Source organism: Protopterus annectens, chromosome 3.part1 (genome assembly GCF_019279795.1).
Source record: "Protopterus annectens isolate FY-2018-M chromosome 3.part1, PAN1.0, whole genome shotgun sequence".
NCBI lineage: Eukaryota > Metazoa > Chordata > Ceratodontiformes > Protopteridae > Protopterus > Protopterus annectens.
In genome coordinates, this window is record NC_056732.1 from 351,172,854 (window position 1) to 351,196,666 (window position 23,813).

At 42.3% G+C, this 23,813-nt stretch overlaps 1 protein-coding gene across 1 annotated transcript in view; it reads right to left on the reverse strand.

Annotated features, from left to right (window-relative positions):
• The window catches only part of TAX1BP1 (Tax1 binding protein 1), a 1,493,491-nt gene that overhangs the window by 1,257,245 nt on the left and 212,433 nt on the right, over nucleotides 1-23,813 (reverse strand). The window contains exon 2 of the mRNA XM_044066810.1: nucleotides 17,317-17,506. Within this exon, the coding sequence (XP_043922745.1) occupies nucleotides 17,317-17,493 (177 nt within the window). The 5' untranslated portion in view covers nucleotides 17,494-17,506. The remainder of the gene's footprint in view (nucleotides 1-17,316; nucleotides 17,507-23,813) is intronic.

A 23,813-nucleotide genomic window follows, 5' to 3' on the forward strand; every position in this document is an offset into this window, starting at 1 on the left:
GATCATGTGCCAATAATTACTAAAATAAAAACACAGGGTAATGAAATACAAGTGAGACACTGGCACTTTCCCACCTATCTTAAAAAGGGAGGAATTTAAGGAATGGGTAGTAGTGGAAATTATTAAGGCACTATTAGAGAAGATAAAAACTTCTGAAAATATAGCTAGGGAGTGGGATAAAACTGAAGTAGAGATTAAAAACAGGGTGGAAAATAAAAGAAAGGGATACACAGTTAAAAAGCAACAGGAAATAATTACTTAGAGGGACTGACAAATGTTTTAGCAAAATAGGGGGAATCTCACAGAACAAGAGGAGGAGCAACTGCAGAATGCTAAACAGAAAATAAGGGATTACTTTGATAATATGCACGAGTTTAGAAAGACTGCTGTTAAGCAACTGTTTTTTTGACAATAACTAGAGCAAAAAAAACTTTTACCACAATGACTCAGGCAACAGAAAGAAGAATGGGTTGTCACCAAGCTTAGGGAACCTATAACAAGAACGATAACAAGGGATCCCGTACAAGTATTAGAAATATTTTGGAAGTTCTATGAAAGTCTGTATAAAGTAAAGTAGAGAAATACGGAAATCAAGAAAAAGTACAAATGGAAATCTTTATGGAACAATTACATATTTCAAGGCTAGAGGCAGAGGAGGCTTGATTACTAAACAGGATAGGAGGAAATGAGATACAAATGGTGATGTATAGCCAATCTACAGGAAAGTCCCCAAGAATAGATGGGTCTATATCATACAATCGAAAGTTGAAAAGTCCGAAGCACAAAACTTTGAACTTCGAAGTTCGAAATCTTGACATCGAATCTACAAAAAACGCTCTATGCAGGGGGGCAAGCCCCCGCTACTTAAATATACCAACTCAGAGATCGCACTACAGTGCAGTAAAGGGAAATCTTCCCTTCCCGCACTCTATGGCGATCTCTGTTCTACGGTTCGACGCTTTTGAACTTCGAGCTTTCCAGTTCAAAGTTTTGTGCTTCGGACTTTTCAGCTTTTGAGTTTATGATATAAACCCGAATAGATGGTATTCCTGTGGAAGTTAGGGGGAAAAATCTGACAAAAGATCTGAAAGGTTTTGTTTAACAGTAATTTAAGAGAAGGAGAAGTGCCAACATCCTGGAAAAAAGTGGTGGTAGCTATAACACCCAAGAGAATAAAAATCCATCACATCCAGCTTCATACAGGCCCATTTCAATACTAAACTATGATTAGAAAGTATCTCTGAAAATAAAGTCCTCTGAGGGTAAGGTACCTGTTGTATCCAAATCAACAAATCCAACGGAAAAAAGAAGAAACTGCAGGTACTCCACAACAATTGACGCCAACCAGGTGATTAGAAAGTATTTACATCTATAATGGCCAAATGAATGGTAGAAGTGATGCCAAAATTCATAGCTATGGATCAATGTGGTTTTGAGGAAGGAAAGCAAACATCTGACAAATTTAATATAACAGTGATGGTCCAGAGGGAAGCAGAATAGAAGAAAATACCTCAGCTGTTGGTGAGTCATGATGTAGAGAAATGCATTTAACAGAGTAAGCTGGGACTTTATGAGTAGAGCAATGGAAGCATTTGCATTCCGTGACAAAATTATAAGGGTGATTAGGAGGCTTTATGAGGAATCAGAGGTGAAAATTAAAGTGAGTGGGGTCCTCTCTGATAATCTCTCTTGAGCAGAGGAACCAGGCAGGGGTGTCCTCTCTCTCTCCTTTATTTGCATCATATTTAGAACCAGTGGCAAAGAAAATAAGAAAATAAGGGACTTAGAAATTCAAGGACATAATTGGTATGCTAGTCAAGAAATGCTGGCTTTATTTGCTGATGACATTATTTTATACCAAACAAAACCAGAAAAGGACATTACAGTGCTGTGGAACATACTGAGACCGTTTCAAATCTTTTTGCAATACAAAATTAATGAATCAAAAACAAATGCAATAGTAGTAAATTACGTACCCACATACAAACTGGTTTAGCAATATCCATACTTATGGAGACATGACAAAATAAAATATTTAGGAGTATAGATTAAAAATGACTCTGTGTGGCAGCTAAGGATATGTGAGAAGAGGCTAAACAAAAGATAAAACAAAAACTGATAAAATGGAAACTCTATTATATGGGTATCGATAGCAAGATATAAGCAGTTAAAATGTTTTAGTCCCTTTAGTCTTTTACATGGGTCAGGAATATTCTTATCTAACGGAGAAGTTATGGATAACTAATAAAGAGTTGAAGAATTTTATCTGGAAAGGGAAGACGGCAAGCGTCAAGTGGGGTAAGTTTATTCTTCAAATAGAACAAAACAGATTGGGATTACCCAATTTGAAGGGATATTTCACAGCAACACAGTTAAGGCTCCTATAAATTGCACAAGCAGAAAGAAAGAAGTATCATGTTCCATCTGTGTTGTCCATTTTCATTCTTCCTCAAATAATGGGTTCGGATTCGACCTTCGGATCAGACTCTGCTACTTTCTATAGATTCTAGGATCCAAATCTCAAGCTCCTCCCTTACCCATAATTTCCCTGACCACAACACCACCTCAGATCAAGTTCGCTGCTATTACATACACTATATACATATAATACAATAATAATGCTATGACAGGAAAGTAATAACTGAAATAATAGGAATTCAAACAGGTAAAAAAAGTTATGTTCCTACCATAACGTTCCATCTGTGTTGTTGATCTTCATTCAATCATGACGGATGGGTCTCAGTTCCGTTCTCGGTCGGCCAATAAACTCTCGAGCTAAACTTACCTATAGTGCCCCTCTCCTCATCTCCTTAGATCGAGTTTGCCCATAAGGAAAAGAAAGTGGAGGCTTTGTCTGAGCAAAGTACAGTTGTGTACACTTACCATAAATGTAGATGTCCAAGTGTATTCACTGTTGCAGTCATTACATTTGGGTAATCTGCTGGCAGGTTGCCCTCAGTTGGCCTGAATTCCAAAGTCTTGGGTCCTGCGTCGGTTGCTGTCTCCTCTTCCATGACGTCAGGGGTATAAAACATGCAGCCGACGCCATTTTCTTTAGTTTTTCTTGCCCCCGATGTCGGGTGCCCCCAAAAAGGCAGCAAAAAAATAAATAAATTTTATATATATATATATATATATATATATATATATATATATATATATATATATATATATATATTTATATATATATATATATATATATATATATATATATATATACACACACACACACACACACACACACACACACACATATTTTATATATATATATATATATATATATATGTATATATTACATACATACATATACATACACATATGCATCAATATAAACTTTACCTTCATCTACAAGCAAATACACCACATATGTTGTAGAAGATAGAGAAGGAAAGATAAACTCCAGAATGACAGGGGGATGGCGGGAGGGTAACCTGGACTGCAACAGTGAATACACTCTAACATCTACATTTATGATAAGTGTACACAACTGTACTATGTTCTTCGTGTTTCACTGTTGCAGTCATTACATTTGGGTAGAATCCCAAAGCTATGGTTGGGAGGCTGGAGCTAAACAGCATTAGGAGCGGCTATAAGGCCCTGCAGAACTGCGGTGGCAAAGCCTGCCCTGGATTTAGAGTAGAGAAGCAAATGATAATGCTTTGTAAAGGTGTGAACAGAACTCCAAGTAGCAGCCTCTAGAATGTCTTTGGTTGGTATTCCCCTTAGAAAGGCTGCTAAGGTAGCTGCAGCTCTGGTGGAATGAGACCCAATGCCCTTGGGTACAGGTTTACCATGGTGTAAGTAGCAGAAACGGATGCAGTGGCTTATCCACTTTGAAATTGTCTGCTTCGAAATAGCCTTGCCTTCTGATCCTGCAGCATACGTCACTAGTAATTGCTCAGTTTTTCTTAGAGCTTTAGTCCTGCTTAAGTAGAATCTTAGCTGTCCGTGTACGTCCAAGGAATGCAGAATTCTCTCCCCATTGTTCTGTGGATTTGGATAAAAAGTTGGCAGATGAATTGCTTGGTTAAGAGCCACACTGGAAACCACCTTGGGCATGAACGTAGGATTTGTCCTCAGAGATACCCTGTCTGGGTAAAATATGATAAAAGGCTCTACAGCCATGAGGGCCTGTAGCTCTGAAACTCTTCTTGCTGAAGTAATTGCTAGTAGCAGAGCTGTTTTCCATGATAAGAACTTTATATCAGCGGTAGCAACTGGTTCAAATGGAGGCAGGGTAAGCTTTTCCAACACGTAATTGAGGTCCCATGCAGGCAATGGTGATCTTCTAGGAGGCCTTACATTTTTGGCTCCCCTAAGATACTGCTTTAGTAAAGGATGAGAAAAGATTGGTGGCTCTGTATTGTAATGAGCCAAAATGGCAGAGGCATGGATTTTAATTGATGAGAAAGATAGGCCGTTGTCAAGCATCTCAGTTAAGTATTGCAATATCTGAGGAATATTTGGTTCTGCTGTATCAGTTCCTTGTGCTTGATTCCAAGCACAGAATCTCTTCCATTTGTCAGCATAAGATTTTCTAGTACTAGGTCTTCTGGCTTCCAAAAGGACATCCATCACAGCTTTACTGAGAGGTGTTTGTATGACTACTTGATCAGCCATGCTGCCAGGTTCAGAGTCTGTAGTTGGTTGTGCAGGATCTGATTGTTTTGCTGGAGTAGTTGTGGTCTTTGAGGCAAGGTCCAAGCTGGGTATTGAGAAAAGTTCCTTAGGACTGGGTACCAGTATTGGCGGGGCCAGTCCAAGGCAATTAGTACCATCTTTGGTTTCTCTTGTCTGACTTTTAGGAGGACTTTGGAGAGAAGAGGCAGAGGAGGAAAGGCGTAAACGGATAGGTTTTTCCAACTGAAGGATAGGGTGCCCACTTTCCATGCTTGTCTGTGATAAGTCCTTGTACAGAATCTTTTCAATTGATAATTTTGAGGCGAGGCAAACAGATCTACATCTGGGCTCCCCCATTTCTCTGTTATCATGCTAAAGACTTGTGGATTTAGTTTCCACTCATGAGGATCCATAAGGTTTCTGCTTAAATCGTCTGCCAGAGTGTTTTGTTTTCCTGGCAGGAATTGAGCTTGAAGATGTACTTGGAAGATCAAAGCTGTGTCCCACAGTGCCATGGCTAGTCTGCAAAGGGGGTATGAATGTGTGCCCCCTTGCTTGTTTATATACCACATGACTGTGGTGTTGTCCTGGATGAATTAAGTCCTTGAAGGTTGATGGGGCATTTTGAACAGCTAGGATCTCTTTCTGGTGGATATGAAGATGCATTTGTTTTGGTGACCATACGCCCTGAATGCATCTTCCTGCCATGTGGGCCCCCCTCCCCCAGGCATAATCTGTTGCGTCTGTTATTATGGTTTGGCTGGCCGGGGGTAGAGTGAATGGCCGTCCCATGTTTTGGTGACATGCGTTTGCCCACCATAGAAACTCCTGTTGCAGGCAGGGAATGAGAGGAATCATTGTTTCGAGACTGTGATAATGTTGACTCCATAAACTTTTTAGGTACCATTGAAGTTTCCTCGTATGCAGTCTTGCATATGGAATCAGTAGGATTCAGGATGCCATGAAGCCCAGAGCCTGCAGAATTTGTCTTGCAGAAGACTGGGTTTTTGTTGCCATCAGTTTGAAGTAAGTAGTCAGTTGCCTCAAAGGCAAGCCATCTGGGCAGTTGTATTCATGCTTGCACCCAGGTATGTTTCTTTTGAGAGGGTAGCAGTTGTGATTTTTTTTCATTTATTGTGTACCCTAGGCATGTTAGAAGCCTTTTCACAAACGCCAGGTGTCGAAGAAGAGTGTCCTTGTTCTCTGCTTGAATGAGACAGTCGTCCAAGTAAGGATATATTTGTATACTTCTTTGTCTGCAAAATGCAATTACTGGTGCCAGGCACTTTGTAAAGACCCTGGGCGCAGTAGATAGGCCAAAGGGCAGTGCAGAGAATTGGTAATGGATTAAGCCAGCCTTGAATCTGAGGTGTATTCTGCACAATTGTCTTATTGGGACATGCAGGTATGCCTCTTTTAAGTCTAAAGTCACCAGCCAAGCATTCTTGCCCAGCATGGGCAGAAGCCGATGCAAAGTTAGCATTTTAAATTTTGGAATGTCCAGGTATGTGTTCAAAATTGATAAATCCAGTATTGGCCACCAGGCCTTGTCCTTTCTGGGTACCAAGAACAGTCGAGTAAAAACCTTGTCCTTTTTCCTGTTCTGGTACTGTCTGAATGGTCCCCATATCCATGAGGGACGTAACCTGTTTCTGAGCCTCTGCCCACTGATTTTTTGGCAGATATGGCCAACCATTTGCCATTGGCAGAGTGTGGAAGTGGAATCTGTATCCCTGTGATACGATGTTTAGTACCCACATGTCCTGGATTACTAACTGCCAATTTTGAGCAAAAAGTGCTAATTTTCCCTCTATGGGTGCTGCCACAAGATACGTGCTTGGTGTAGGCAGAGGAAAGTCATTGGGATTGTTTTCTGTAGGTATGCGCTTTTATCTCCTCCAGATTTGGAGGTGAAAGCGCCCCATTGCTTTGACCTGTATGAATCTTGCGCCTGGTATCTGGAACCCTTAGGGCATCTGGATTTGCCCATTTGAGCTCCGTCTGACACAGGAAAGGACCAATTTTTTGTAGGCCAGTGTCTACTGAATCTTGGTGGCTGCACTTGTAAGAAGTCTTTAACAGTTTGCATAGACTTAGCTTTGTCTTCCATTTTCTTTAAAACCTCTTCTGCCTTAATACCAAACAGAGAATCATGCTGTAAAGGTGCATCTAGCAATTTAGCTTTAACATGATCAGGTAAATTTTGTTCCATTAACCAGGCATGCCTCCTAATCACAGATCCAGTAACTGCGGCCCTGCAGGAGGCCTCTAAGGAATCAAAACCACATTGCAAAGTATGCTTTCCAACTTGTTCAACTGCATGCAATAATTCCTGCAATTCTTTATTTTCTGCACATTCAGAAATCAACATCATTTTCTGTTTCAGCAATCCCACAACATGTTGTTGGTACTTAAGCATATGAAATTGACAGTTTAAGGCCCTGATTGCCAAGGTTGCAGATGTATAAACCTTTTTTCACCATCTGTCCAGTGCCCTTGAATCTCTGTCAGAGGGGGTAGGATTTTTTGCTGTTGAGGCCTTACCTCCCTTTGGACCCTGTGAAATAGTTTCAGGATCAGCAGCAGGGTTTCTAAATAAAAAATGTATGCGAGTCAGGGACCCTGTAATATCTGTCAAGCTTACTGGGAGCCGGAGGTAAGGAGTCAGAGGTCAAGCTTGACTCTGAAAACACATCTACAATGTCTAAAACAGGGGGAATAGCTAAAGGCCTGTGCTGAGGGAGAAGGAATTCCTGCAGTCTCTTTTTTGATTCTGAGAAGTCTTGACTCTCCCAGTGAAAATGCTCCCTCAAAGTATGCAAGGTTTCTCCAAATGAATAATCCTCAGGAGGAGATGCAGATGGAATAGGCTCCTCAGCATCAGAATCCTCATAGGGAGGTATAGATAATTCCTGATCAGAAGAGGAATCAGAAGAAATAAAAACCTGATCTGAAGATTCATAATCAGTGTCTTGCCTAGGCCTCTTATCAGGAGAGGGATGGGTACCCCTGATCAAAGTAATAAGGTCTTCACCCATTTTGATCATCTGTATTTTAGGCATAGAGGCCTGTGCACGTGGCTCAGGTGTTGTTTTTTTAGCTTTAGAAGTTGTTTTTGTCTTTGGTTTTGCAGCTGTCGTCGGTTTGATATACAAATGTTGCGGTCTGAATACACCCTCAGAAGCCGGTGCCTGCTCAGTGGCTCCGGAGCCATCCGAGAGAGATACATCCGTCGGTCCAATACCCTGAGTATCTTGCAGCATGCCGGACTCCACATGTGTGTGTTGGTAGAGGCCTGCAACTTGAAGGTAGCGGGTATCAGGGGCTGCGAAAGCGCCTCACTGAGTACCAGCAAACCGGCAACAGGCTTAGGAGAAGCCTCGTCGGTTTTGGATCTCGACTGCCTTTCTCTGACCTTTTCTTTGCGTTTTTTATGTACTCCAGTAGTCGGATTGCTATCCAACGACTTTTCTGGGTAGTTAAATCTGTTTCCAAAATCCTTTGATGCAAAAATATACAGACGCTTAATAGTGCGTTGGTTAAATCTAGCACAAAACCGACAGCCAGGCATGTTGTGATCAGGGCCTAGGCAAGGAATACAGTATAAATGTATATCCTTATGAGGTATTTGCTTCCCACAAGTAAAACAATTATTAACTTTTTCTGACATCGGTAAAAAGCAAGAAAAGAGTTTCCTCAATGGGGTACTTAGCTTTAGTGAAGACTTTAGTTCTGAAACTCAAACTCGAATATTTCAGTAGTCGGACGACCGGCACTTGTGAAATACTTCTGCTTCGGGCACCGCGCGGCAAGAAAGACTGGAGAAAATGGCGTCGGCTGCATGTTTTATACCCCTGACAACCTGACGTCATGGAAGAGGAGACAGCAACCGACACAGGACCCAAGACTTTGGAATTCAGGCCGACTGAGGGCAACCTGCCAGCAGATTACCCAAATGTAATGACTGTAACAGTGAAACACTAAGAACATCTGCCCTATCCTGTAACCAGGAACAAATCTGAACCTCCAGGAGTCTTTTGGAGGAGATAGGAGGGTGGGATATCATGAATGAATGAAGATCAACAACACAGATGGAACATTATGGTAAGAACATAACTTTATCTGATGTTGTTAATCTTCATTCATTCATGACGGATGGGACACAGTCCCTAGCTACTTTATGTCCTGGGAGGCTCTATGGAAGGACATTGCTGAGCACCACTGAGCCAATGGTTAGTCCAAAGAGATACTCTCTCTTTGTGGAAAACTATGTAAAGAAGTTTTACGCACAAGGCCTGTAATTCTGACATTCTTCTCGCCGAGGTAATGGCAACCAAGAATAAAGTCTTCCAAGACAAAAATTTTATATCCCAAGTGGCAGCAGGGTCAAAGGGATGACGAATCAAAGTGTCTAGGACCAGCGTCAAATTCCAAGGTTCAATGGGCTCTTTGAAGGGCAGTTTTATATGTATGACTCATTTCAAGAAAGTTTTACAGAGATGGTAAGATATTAAAGAAGAATCTTTGAAATGGTTATGGAAGTTTGAGATAGCTGCTCAATGGACCTGGATTATAGAAGCTGACGCTCCTGAAGGAGTAAGGTTGATAAATACTCAACACTTAATCAGAGCTGAAAATGGGTCCAGTCCTTTTTCTCGAGACCAAAAAACAAATTTGTTCCATTTACTATATTAAATTTTTCTAGTGGACAGTTTATGTTATGGGAAGCCAGAAGTATTTTTCGTACAGGGGAAGACAGGTTATTTTGCCTGGCAGTTACCAGAAGTGGAGGTGCCAACCTGTCAGCTTGAGGCTCAATAGGTTTGGGTGGATCAACCCCTGAGAGTGAGACAGTAATCTTGAAGTTGGATCCAGAGTCCATTGTCAGTGAACCAGGTGAGGCCAAAGGAAAGGGAACCAGACTTGTCGGGGCCGATAGGGTGCAATGAGAATTACGTTGCTTCTCAACCGAAGTGATTTCTTTAGAAACTGTGGAATCACAGGAAAGGGAGGGAAGGCATAAAGCAGTCCCGAGGGACAATCGTGTACTAAAGCATCCCTCAGGGACTTCCAGTTTGTTGACATACCATACAGACATGTTGTCTGACTGGATAGCAATTGTCCCTGATGGTAGGGCAGATTGGAATGTTTGCAACGCCAAAAGCACTGCTGTCAGTTCTAGGACACTGATATACAAATTGGCCTCCAAGGGGGACCAAGTGCCTTGGACTGCCTTTCTCTGAAAATGCCCCCCCACCCCATCAGTGAAGCGTCCGTGGTTACTACGGCCTTGGGCTGATAGGGTGAAAAGGGATGATGCCATGATTCCATTTCTGGCTTCATCCACCAATTCAGATCTTGCTTGCAGCCATTCATTATGCGGATTGGGTAGGACATGGGATGTGTCAATACAGACCACTGTGACACTAGGTGCCATTGTAGTAATCTCGTATGGAGTCTTGCTAGGGGAACTAAAGTAATCGTTGCTGCCACTGAACCCAGCAGTTGAAGGAATGAACGAGCTGGGACTTTGTCCTGACACAGTATCACTCCGAGTTGAGATCTTAGTCTCTGAAGCCTGTGAAGAGGAAGGATGACCAGGCAAGACCTTCTGTTGAATGTTGCTCTTATGAATTCTAAGCTTTGAGTAGGTACTAGTTTTGACTTCTCTTCGTTTACTGAGATCCCTAAGAGTCATGCCAGCAGTAGAGTGTAGTGCAAGGCGAGAAGCAGTAGATGCTTGGTGGGGGCAGTAAGGAGCCAATCATCTAGATATGGAAACACCTGGAATCCTTGCAGTCTCAAGTGAGCTGTTCTTACTGCCATACATTTGGTGAACACTCTGGGGGCTGTGGAGAGACCAATGGGCAGTGCTAGAAATTGGTAGTGACTGGCTCCCAGTCTGAAGTGGATATATCTTCTGGAGCATTTGTCAATATTTATATGGTAATGCGCATCCTGAAGATCCATCAAGCACATCCAGTCATCTTTTTCCAGAAATGGGAGGATAGACTGAACCATGACCATCTGGAATTTGGTCTGACAAACTTGTTTAGGATGCGGAGGTCCAAAACTGGCCTCCAGTCCCCTGTCTTTTTTGGCACTAAATAAAACCTTGAGTAAAATCCAGATTCTATTTGGTCTGGTGGGACTGTCTGGATGACTCTTTTGGAGCAACTTTCTAATTTCTTGTGCTGCTGCATCCCTCTGACTGGGTGGAATGTCAGGGATTCGATTTTCTGGCCTCAAAGGGAATGTGATCACCTCTGATAATTATCGTCCGCACCCAAGAATCTGTTGCTATGGAATGCCAGGCTAAGTGGTGCAGAGAGAATCTTCTCCCGACTGTTTTCAGAGGCAAGCAATTGGGCCGCTCTTCAGGAGTGCTGGTAGGGCTGACCAGAAAGGGAATCTCTGGACCACTGGTTAAACAGACCCCCTCTGCCTTGGGGGGGGGGGTCTTCCTGGTGTGTTCTTTCCTCTGCACTGGAGAGAAAACTCACTACGTGCATCACGGAAAGGCCCTTGGTGTTTCCTGAACCACATCTTTCCCCTCCTCTGATTCCTACAGTTGGATCATTGGGAAGTAGAAAACCATATGCCCAAAAGGAGATAGGGTCTTGCTGTCCTTCTCACACCTGGCTAGCATGTCTTTAACTTTTGGACCGGACAGAGAGGAAGCATCAATGGGAGCATTGATGAGGGAAGACTTGAAAGGGTCTGCAAGGTCGCACAAGTACATCCAGGTGTGACGTCTCATGACATCGCCTGCATGCACTGCTCTGGCCACCCCTTTGGGTGCATGTGCAATCAACCACATGGATGAGTTAGATATGGATTCCAGGGTGGCAAGGTGTGTAGCAACTTTGTCACGTACTTCAACAGACACTGCTCCTGCTAAGGTTCCTGAGAGTTCTCTGATCAGGTCTCTCTGCAGGCAAGTAAAATGCGCCAAATAGTTCAACAACCATGTGGCAAAGGTCACTGAAGCGTAAACCTGCTTCCCTAGTCTGTCCATCCTCTCAGACTCCCTGTTTGGAGCAGGACTCTCCTCCGAGAGTTCTTCCCTTGTGGCTGTCACCACCACCATAGCATCTACTGCCAAGCCTTTGGACCAATGGGGCTGATACTCTGGCGGGAAAAGTATTTTGTCCAGTCTCCAGGGGATTGGCTCAATGGTGTCAGGGGCTTTCCAGGTGAGCTGCACGATGAGCTTGACCAACTCATCCACAGGTGGGGACACCCAGGAGTTAGAGGATCGAGCACGGAAAGCCTGCAAGAATACAGATTCCTCAGAGGAAGGATTGGTGGGGCTTCCAGTCACCCCTCTGTTTTAGGATCTCCAGTATGTCTGCAAAGGAGACATCCTCAAGGGGCAACAATGGGGACTCTTAGCCCTCATCGTAATCTGCATCTTTGGTGAGAGATTCCTCAGGGGAATCAATGTGCTTCCTTTTCATGATATCTTACAGGGTGGCTCTTCAGGGGGAACGTCTGAAGGGGATTCCTAAGAGAGGGTGCCCTGCGGTAGAGCATCTTGCTGCTCCTCTGCCAGATGTCCCAGTGTAGTAGACTATCAGCTGCGAACCACCAGAGGACATGTATATGTGACATTCCGGCACCGAAGGGGCCAACTGCAAGCCTGTCAAGGTAAGTGCCCTCGCCATAACCTAGAAGGCAGGCCCACCCGAAGAGGGATGAGAGCCCAGAACCGATAAAGACAACCTCAGAACTGGGGTCACACCCCACTCCCAAGAGCCCACCTCCAGGAAAGGAGCCACGAGAGGACTGGGAGCTGCCAAAGCAACCGGAACCGTAGACAGCGCTGAAGAAAAAAATTGGTACCGTACTAGGGTCACAGTGCTGACAGACCAGTCATGCTCTCGAGGGTGGATCGGCTCCAACTGAGCCATAATCCACAGAGTAGGTTCTGGAACCATGGTACGATCTACCAGTGAAACTGAAGAAGCTGGCAATGGGACAGGTGTTAGCATCAAGAGCTCCAAGACCTGTGGGGAGGTTGAAGGAGGAACATAGATTGGAGTCTGTGGAGAAAAACCTTGGTGGGAGGAAGGTCCTAGATGGAGTTGGGATGCCTCTGGCCGCTAGGAGCTGATCCACAAGTCTCACTACATTGAACTCCGAAAGGCTCCTGGTGAAATGGGTTGACATCCCTGATGGAGATTCAGGACAGTCAAGGAATGGACTTAACTGTTGTCCAACAAAGGGGTCAACTTACAGAAAATACCGGGTCCTGGCCAGTGTCTTGTCCTTCGGCACTGTGGTTGGAAGAGCAGAAGGTTGTGATTATGGGGGGGGGGGGTTGACCAGTTTTAAGGGAGAGGCTATTGTTGGTGCTGAGGGTCTGTGGTACTGTGGAAGGGATCGATACCATGGAAACAGTAGTAGTAGCTGTCAGTTCTGTAGTCAATGATGGCACCGTGGATGGAGTTTTAGACTCCGGTGCTAAGGCAGGTGTCAAAGTCATTTTGGCATGTTTCTGTTTTGGTTTCGTATGAACCTGGGCCTTAGTGTTTTTGATTCCTAGGACTGAGTAGACAATGGCACTGAATGGCTCTGCTTTGTCTCTTTTTTAGGAGGGGTTGAGACCTCCACCTCAGATAAAGCCTCCAAGATAGGTGCTGCAAGCAAAGGGTCTCTCTACTCTTAGGAGAGCCATTATTTCTGTACAACTGCAATGGGGGGGTAGTATTTTAGCATTTGTAAACTAGTTTCACTGGATCAGAAAAGTTTATTTATATTTTTCAAATTTTGAAAAAAAGCAGCCCTTAATAAGTAAGATGTTAAACAGAAATAGTGCTCTGTTTAAAAAAATTCCAGTGCCAGTTTTCTGATAAATGACTTGTTTATTTACATGTTCAGACTTTAAATACTGAATCTCAGCATCATCAAACTACTTTGCTAAAATACAGAAATGTTTTGCTTCTCAATATAGCACTTTGAATTAACAATGCCATCCACTAAACACTTTTTGTTTTGTCTTAAACATACTAATTTTCTTCAGTTACTGTTCAGGTGGATACATTTACCTTCAAACTCTCTAGTAAAATATTGTTCCTTATGTTTCAATGAAATAAAGCAAAAGGAAAACATGTTAGTTTCAATAGTTTCTTCTCATAAACAGTTTATTGATGGCAATAATGTCTCATGATGTGAAGCTGACTAGTACTATGCAATTTCATCTTCCAGTGAAGTAAACTGAGCAGTAAAAATTAATGTCAGGTGAAAGACATCTGATTCAGTATTAGATCACTCTTAGTACATACACAAAAAATGCAGTCCTTTATTTTGTCTACAGTTTTACTTCCTTCTACTACTTGGTATTCATTTTTCTGTAGTATGTTAAAAAAACAGAAATGTCTCCTGGGTAACAGTATCATCTACATATCAGATGATGGATACATAAAGTATTGTTACCAGTATGCAATGGCAACCTCCTTTAGACTTCAGTGCCAGTCATCAGTGTACACATTGTGGAACAGTTCAGTTACTTATGGTACAGACATAACTTGCTCAAATGAAAACTTATTTTTAATACAGCATGTGAAAAGTGATGTCAACTACAACCAAAAGCAAAAACTAAACGGAGACAGAATGTCAGACGGATGTTTTCTGGTACTGAAAGACATTCATAAGGAGACGATGTCCAGCTGCTTGTCAGGAGGAATATTTAATCAACTCATGAGTAGAGATGCATTATCACTTTTCCAGGTATCCCGTTTTGATGCTGGAATGACATTCATAATCTACTCATTTAAGTGGACAAAAAAGAAAACTCAATTTCCTTACTACAGTAATATCCATTTGTGTATTTGTGCCCAGTTCATTTTCTCATATACCACCTTTTCCTATGTAATTAATTAATTTATTTAAATGCTGCAGCCTACTAGTACTCATCACAGAGCCGTTCTCTTCAGACTGCCTAGATCATTTTGAGGGCATATCCCATTTTCCAACTACAGGCAGCACTAAAGTCTGCAGTAAAGAGCCCCGGGAACAGTTCAGATCACTGAGGACAGAGTAGCTTATCTGGCACTTTAACAGACAAGGCAAGAAGGATATGCACACCCATCAATGGAAGGGATATGCTGGAAGCTGTCCTCTATTTGGGCACTGGGGGAAGAAGGGCCTCAGAAAAATCACCAGGCTAGGCATGCAGGAAGGCTGAATAGACAGTTGCTCTACAGCCTGAGCCAGTCACATTGTATGACCCTCCTAGGAGGTGATGCATTTTGCAAGCTGGGAGGTAGGGCTTGGAAAAATAAGCCTTTTTTGCTCCAGTCAACATATGTGATGTTGCCAGCTATATTATGTACAACTGTCCTAGAAAACCAAGCCAAAAGTGGATTTAGTTGGGGGGGTGTAATACTGATGATTAAAAAACAGGATTTTTTCCAGACCCCTCCCATCTCATCAAGCAGTACCAGGAAGGAGGCTGCAGCTATGGGAGAGGACTAAGTAGCCAATAGTCAAAGCTGAGGATCATCAGGGTAACAAAAAATTTGCAAGGGAGTACTTCATAGCTGTATACCACTTCTGCGTTTTGATTATCCGGTATTACGGAGAAGTGTTTTATTTTAGTCAGGTGATTTAATTATCATTGTTTGTGGTATGTTATAGTTTTATATTATGCTCTGTTTTCCATTCTGCAATGTTCTGCATTTCCTGTGTGATTAACGTATACATGTCTTTTGTCTGTTTCATTACCTTTTTAAAGAGGAGTTATTAGCACTTAAGACTTCAAAGTAGTGCATTGTTAATTTTAGTTCTTCTGTGAAGGGATTTCTCATGTTATTGATGTCTCTGTTGTCTGCATTGTTTTCCAAATCAGGTTTTTAATTTCCGTACTTAGCTAGCCAATCAAATTCTTCCTTTGCAGCATTCCATATTTCTAATTTGTGACTGCATAATGTTCTTCATTCCAGAGGATATGAAAAAATCTGTACTATTTTACATTTTTTACCAATATTCTTTGGGTAACTCTACATGGGACAGCAATAACTCTGACATTATGGCATGTTCTTTTGTGAAACGACGACAAGTTCATATGCAAATACAAGCAGTCAGTATACAGACAGATTATAAGCCAAGCTAATAAAAAGCTCCCGCCAGTCTGAAGGAAGGTAGCACAAGACATACTGGGAATGAACTTAAGGCTGCCCATCCAATCATCAAGGTTTACTTAAAGGTGGCAATAGTGTTACTCTGCTTGATGTACATTAGCAGCTTGTTCTGGGGATTGGAGATATGTAAGGATATAAATCTATGATGTCATTGCTTCCTCTAGGAGAGTAAGAATGCAAATGCACCAAGAATCGAAATACTCAAACTGCATTTGCTGAAAAAATAGTGCTGAAAAACACTTACTGTTTTTGCAGGAGGGTAAGTCCCACCAAAACCCCCGATATGAGGAGCAAGCCTCCCACCTCACAAACTTCTATATACCATTTCCACAGTTGCACCGGGAATATGTTTTTGGGAGTGTAACGAGTCAATAGGTTTTAAAACTTTCCTACAGAGTACTTCCCTACAGAGTACTCTTTCAGAAATATTAGGGGAGCAAATGGCTGTTGAAAATATTTAAAATGCTGGAAACAAAGTCCGATTAAGACACGGAGCACTGCAGACTGCTATACTTCACAGCACTGTACTTTATTAACTTAAGCGTAATTACTAATAAAATAACTTATTTTTATATTAGACAACACATACTACAGCTTTAATGTGCAAGGTTTGCTTCTCGATACAGACATAGATGATAATTTTTCAACTACCTCGGAACAAAGTGTGTTCCTACAAAATATCTGAACTAACACCATTTAGTCTTACAGTCCGTTTATAGCACTTTTTGTACCACTTGGATCTTGTCTATGAAACCAATCTTTTGAAGTATGTTTTGTCATACAGTCTGTTAAGCTGATTTTTGTTCTGTTTCAAGGTAAATTATGTGGCAACCTTTAACTTAAAAAGTCGTTTCTATCGCGGGTCGTCCTTGCACCTAGGTTAGTCAAAAACTAAAGAGTTACCCTAATCTGTAGTTCTCCTTAAAGATGCATCATTTACAAAACATTTTGTATCACACACAGCAAAATGCCAAAGCATACGTAATAACTGCTCTACTACATTATTATTTTTCTGTTTAAATCAGCTAAAAAAAAGTTTAACCCTTTAATATGTGTATACGAACAAACAAAAGTGTACATGCACTATTGTAAGCATTTAAGTCCATATATTCTAACAGCTGTAACTAAGGAATGATTCTTTAGATCTGGGACACAAGATCGGAACTGCCTAGACATAGGCAGTATATTTAATTCTGTTTCTTGCCAGAAAAGCTATTACTGGAAAGTGAAAATCTAAACTAACTGTATTTGACGTACTGAATACTATAAGAGAGAAAATAAATGAAAGAGGGACCTTTAGAAAGGGAAGGAGTAAATTACATAGGGAAAAAAAATTGAATTTCAGGGAACAATACGTTTACCTTTCTATTAATGCATGTGTACCTATGTCTAGAGGAGCAATCCCCATCACCAGAACTTGTACTTTACTTCAGGTTTCATCTTAATTGTAATTAAGAAGCACTATAAACACTGGGAAGTTTTTGTCACTAAAGTTATTAGTTATAAAGATAAGTAAACAAAATACAGCATACAGAAGCAAAAACTTAAGTACCTTGAAAATTCCAACCCAGTCCTTAGGGTGCGGCTTTAGAAATGACGTAAGAGTATAATGGCATTCAAGTGATGCATTTGGAAGGTAACTTTTTGCCACATTCTGAAAGATTACATGAGCAAAGTTGGACGATGCCTGTGCGCTGTTACCTGATGGTGGAACTTCTTCAAATGACATTTTTAGATGATCCCTAGTTAACAAAAACAGTTATAATATTACAATTATGTTGCAGCAATTTGTAACTGAAATTAGCATCAAGTATTTGAAACCTTTACATTATTTATTATGAGAATGACCATGTGTTACTATATGTAGAAGAACTGTTGGAAGAAAATTATAAATGTATATAATCTTTTATGTGTAATAAATAAATGTATACAATCTTGTACTGTAATTATAGTATATCCAACCTTCCCAAACATGACCATTTTAATTGGGCAAATTTCAGTTGCTAATGTGTTTTAATGGTAGACAAGATGTATTAATCCCATATACAGCAGTCCTTGCACAGCCCAGAAGTGTAATTAGTGCATTGTAAAGACATTAAACATGATTTTTAAGTAGCGCCTATTGTAAAGGCACAAACCAAAATTTGCTTCACACACAAAAAGTGTTCACGTACATCTTTACGCAAGTAACGCTTTTCTGTACAAAAAGAAAAGTTGTTTTCTTTAGAAAATTACATCTTAAAGATTTCTTCCAAATGTGAAAGACTAAAAATTATGGAGCCGTGTTTATGATATTAATTTTAATGGCCAGGCGTGAGATGCCACACTTACTTACCTTCTCTAATGTAGCATAATAAGAATTGGAACCCAGAATGATGTCAACACCTCAAGCTTGGCCACCAATATTAATGCTGTAAAAACTGCTCCGTATTTTTAGTCTTCTGCATTTGGAAGATATCTTTGAAATGCTTAATTTTCTAAAGGCTGTAAAATGAATGTTTCCTTTTGCAAAGAAGCATTTGCATGCATAAAGATGCATAAGAAAGTACAGTTGTGTACACTTACCATAAATGTAGATGTTAAAGAGTGTATTCACTGTTGCAGTCATTACATTTGGGTTATCTGCTTGCAGGTAGCCCTCAGCCAGCTTGAATACCAGAGTCTTGGATCCCTGCGTCGGATGTGGTCTCCTCTTCCATGACATCAGGGGTATAAAACATGCAGCAGACGCTATTACATCATTTTGTTTTGCCCCAGATGTCCGGTGCCCCCATAATGGGAAGCAATAATATGTTATGTTACACCTCCAATAGAAAGCAAATACCAGAAAGCTCAAATACACCAAACAATAAGGAAAGGTAGAGCCAAGAGAAGAAAGGGGGCTGGAGGGAGGGTAACCAGGATTGCAACAGTGAATACACTCGAACATCTACATTTATGGTAAGTGTACACAACCGTACTATGTTCTTCATGTTTCATTGTTGCGGTCATTACATTTGGGTTGATTCCCAAAGCTAAGGAAGGGAGGAGAAAGTTAGAGAGCATTAGGACCAGCTATTAAGCCCTGCAAAACTGCAGTGGCAAAACCAGCTCTGGATTTAGAAGAAAATAGGCATGTGGTAATGCTTGGTGAAGGTATGTACAGAACTTCAGGTAGCAGCTTCTAGGATGTCCCTGGTTGGTAGGGACTCCTCTGAGAAAGGCTGTAGAGGTAGATGCAGCCCTGGTGGAGTGAGATCTAATCCCTTGTGGTGTACGTTTTCCACGGTGCTTACAGCAGAAATTAATGCAATGAGCTATCCATTTAGAAATTGTTTGCTTTGAAATGGCCTTCCCCTCTGCCCCTGCAGCAAAGCCAACTAGCAGCTGTTCAGATTTTCTGAGAGGCTTAGTCCTGTCCAAATAAAATCTTAGTTGTCTGTGCATGTCCAAAGAGTGCAGTATTCACTCTCCTTTGTTTTGTGGATTCGGGAAAAAAGTAGGCAAATGAATGGACTGATTTAGGGCCACACTAGACACCACCTTGGGCATAAAGGAAGGATTGGTCCTGAGAGAGACCCTGTCCGCATGGAAGATAATGAAGGGCTCCACTGCCATAAGAGCCTGTAATTCAGACATTCTTCTAGCTGAGGTGATAACTAGAAGAAAGGCTGTTTTCCAAGAAAGAAATTTCAACTCAGCAGTTGCAGCTGGTTCAAATGGAGGGAGAGTGAGCTTTTCCAATACAAAGTTAAGATCCCAGGCTGGAGTAGGGGCTCGCCTGGAGGAGGGGGGGGGGTGTCTTAAATTTTTAGCCCCTCTGAGGAATTGCTTTAACAGTGGGTGGGTTCAGTATTATAACGTGCTGAAATGGCAGAGGCATGAATTTTGATAGACGAAAGGGATAGGCCCTTGTGAAGCATTTCTGTTAAGTACGGACGGATATGAGGTAAACTGGGCACCGTAGTACCCATCCCCTGAGCCTGGCTTCAGGAACAGTATCTTTTCAACTTTTCAGCATAGGATTTTCTAGTACTAGGTCTCCTAGCTTCCAGTATGACATCTAGCACCTGCTTACTGAGGGATCCTATTGGAGAGCTCAAAGGAATTAGCCAGGCTGCCAGGTTCTGCCAGGTTCAGAGTTTGGAGCGGAGGGTGCAGAATCTGGCCCGCCTGCTAGGGCAGCAGGGAAGGTGTCAGAGGTAGGTGTCATGGTTCCAGCAGTATCATACTGCGCAAGAGAGGGTACCAGTGCTGGCGAGGCCAGTCTGGTGCAATCAGTACTGTCCTTGATTTGTCCTGTTTGATTTTTAGCAGGACCTTCAAGAGGAGAGGCAGAGGGGGAAGGCATAAATTGAGAGGCTTTCCCAAGTAAAGGACATGGCATCCACTTCCCAAGCTTGAATGTGGGAAGTCCTTGTGCAGAATTTGTCCAACTGGTAGTTCTGAGGGGAGGCAAACAGGTCTATCTCTGGGGTCCCCCAATTTTTCCTCAAGAGGTTGAATATCTTTGGTTCCAGTTTCCATTCATGTGGGTCCATGAGATTTCTGCTTAGGTCATCTGCCAGAAAATTTAGCTTGCCTGGCAGGAATTGAGCTTGTAGGTGCACTTGGTAGCTTAGGGCTGTGTTCCACAGAGCCATGTCTAGTCTGCAGAGGGGGTACGAGTGGGTTCCCCCTGCTTGTTTATGTACCACATAACTGTGGTGTTGTCTGTCTTTACCAGTAATTGTCCTGGAAGGATATAGTCTTTGAAGGCTGTCAGGGAATTCTGTACAGCTAACATTTTTTTTGTTGATATGCAGGTGCATCTGATTCGGGTTCCATTTGCCCTGAATGCACCGCCTTGCCATGTGAGCCGCTCATGCATAGTCTGATGCGTCTGTAGTCAGGGTTTGGGTGGCAGGGAGTAGATTGAAAGGGAGCCCCTTGTTGAGGTGGCATGCCTCTGCCCACCAAAGGAACTGTCTTTATACAAGGAATGATATAAATCAGTGTCTCCAGGTCCTGAGAATGATGACACCATAGGCTTTTTAGATACCACTGTAATTTCCTCATATGGAATTAGTAGAATGCAAGAGGCCATGAACCCCATGGCTTGCAGGATTTTCCTTGCAGATAGCTGGGTCTTTGTGGCCAGTAGTCTGAAGTAAGTTGTTAAATAAACTTGTTTCTCTGGCGTGAGGTAAGCCATCTCGGAAGTTGTGTTCAAGCTTGCTCCCACGAATACAATTTGTTGGCAGGGTACCAGATAAGATTTATTTTCGTTTATGGTGTACCCCAGTGAGGTTAGAAGCTTCTTTACAAATGCCAGATGTTTTAATAGCATGTCCTGGCTTTCTGCCTGAATTAGACAATCGTCCAGGTATGGGTATATTTGAATGTTTCTCTGCCTGCAAAATGCAATGGCTGGAGCTAGACACTTTGTGAATACCCTGGGCGCAGTAAATAAGCCAAAGGGAAGTGCAGAGAACTGATAGTGCATGGAGCCTGCTCTGAAGCGTAGGTATTTCCTGCAAGATTCTCTTATTGGAATGTACATGTAAGCTTCCTTAAGGCATCTTTGCCTAACATAGGAAGCAGCTGTTGAAGTGTTAGCATTTTGAACTTTGGGATTACCAAAAAGCTGTTTAGAATAGAGAGGTCCAGGATAGGATGCCAGGAGCTGTCTTTTCTGGGTACCAGGAAGAGTCTTGAGTAAAAACCTTGTCCCCCTTTCTTCTGCTGGGACAGGCTGAATAGCCCTGACACTTAGAAGAGAGAGAAAGTACAGTTGTGTACCTACCATAAATGTAGATGTTCGAGTGTATTCACCGTTGCAGTCATTACAATTGGGTTATCCTGCTGGCAGGCTACCCTCAGTCGGCCCGAATTCCAAATTCTAGGTCCGGCGTCGGTTGCTGTCGCCTCTTCCCTGACGTCAGTGCACCAGGGGTATAATAGATGCAGCCGATGCCATTTTCTTCAGTTTTTCTTGCCCCAGATGTCAGGTGCCCCTAAATAGGTAGGCTAAATTATGCCAATAAGCATACATACAGAAAAAAAAACAACTTTTCCTTCATCTATAAGCAAGTACACCACATAGGTTGTATAGAATAGAGAAGCAGAAATAGGTCCCAGCAAAGAAAAAGGGGGATGGTGGGAGGGTAACCTGGACTGCAACAGTAAATACACTCGAACATCTACATTTATGGTAGGTACACAACTGTACTATGTTCATCGTGTTTCACTGTTGCAGCCATTACAATTGGGTAGAATCCCAAAGCTAAGGTTGGGAGGCTGGTGCTAAATAGGGTTAGGAGAGGCTATCAGGCCCTGTAGAACTGCAGTGGCAAAGCCTGCCCTGGATTTTGAGTAGAGAGGCAAGTGGTAGTGCTTTGTAAATATATGCACTGAACTCCAAGTTGCAGCCTCTAAGATGTCTTTGGTTGGTACTCCTCTCAGGAAGGCTGCTGAAGTGGCTGCTGCTCTGGTTGAATGTGGCCTAATGCTCTTAGGCACTAATTTGCCATGCTGAGAATAGCAGAAATGAATGCAGTGGCCTATCCACTTTGAAATAGTCTGTTTTGAGATGGGCTTTCCTTGTGATCCTGTAGGATATGACACTAGAAGCTGTTCAGTCTTTCTGAAAGCTTTGGTTCTTTCCAAGTAGAAGCGAAGCTGTCTGTGAATGTCCAAAGAATGCAGAAGTCTCTCACCCTTATTCTGTGGGTTTGGGTAAAAGGTAGGCAAATTAATTGTTTGGTTAAGGGCCACACTGGACACTACCTTAGGCATAAAAGTGGGGTTTGTTCTCAGAGAAACCCTGTCATGATGGAAAATAATAAAAGGTTCCACAGCCATGAGTGCCTGTAACTCTGAAACTCATCTAGCAGAGGTTATTGCTAGGAGCAGAGCTGTTTTCCAAGATAAAAACTTTATATCAGCTGCAGAGGCTGGCTCAAATGGAGGCAGTGTGAGTTTTTCCAAGACATAGTTGAGGTCCCATGCAGATACTGGGGCTCTCCTTGGAGGTCTTTTGTTTTTGGCCCCTCTGAGATACTGCTTTAGCAATGGATGCGAAAAAAATATGTGGATTTGTATTGTAATGAGCTGAAATGGCAGAAGCATGAATTTTAATTGATGAGAAGGAAAGGCCTTTATCCAGCATCTCAGTTAAGTATTGCAAAATCTGAGGAATGTTTGGAACAATCGTGTCAATGTCTTGTGCCTGATTCCAGGCACAGAATCTCTTCCATTTTTCTGCACAAAAGATTTTCTGGTGCTAGGCCTCCTGGCCTCCAAAATAACATCCATCACTGCTTTTGAGAGAGGTGCGTCTTGAATGGCTACAGTATCCGCCATGCTGCCAGGTTTAAGGTCCTGAGTTGGCTGTGCAGTATCTGACTGTCTTGTTGGGTCAGTAAGTGAGGATTTTGAGGTAATGTCCAAGCTGGACTTTGAGATAAGCTCTTTAGGATTGGCTACCAGTGCTGGCGGGGCCAGTCTGTGGCAATCAGTATCATTTTTGGCTTTTCTAGTCTGACCTTGAGGAGTACCTTGGGAAGGAGAGGCAGAGGAGGAAAGTTCCATCTGAAAGATAGAGCATCCACTTTCCATGCTTGCTTGTGATAAGTCCTTGTGCAGAATTTCTGTAGTTGGTAGTTGTGAGGGGAGGCAAATAGTCTATATCTGGACATCCCCAGTTCTTTGTTATCATGCTGAATACTTGTGGATCCAATTTCCACTCGTGGGGATCCATTAGGTTTCTGCTTAGTTCGTCTGCCAGAGTATTTATCCTTCCTGGCAGGAATTGTGCTTGCAGATGTACTTGATAAGTCAATGCTGTGTCCCACAAGTTCATGGCTAGTCTGCAGAGGGGGTAGGAATGTGTGCCCCCCTGCTTGTTTATGTACCACATGACTGTAGTATTGTCCATCTATCAGTAGTTGTCCTGGATGAAGCAGATCCTTGAAAGCTGTCAGGGCATTCTGTACAGCTAGCATCTCTTTTTGCTTGATATGTAGATGCATTTGAGTTGTGGACCATGTGCCCTGAATACATATTCCTGCCATATAGACCCCCCAGGCA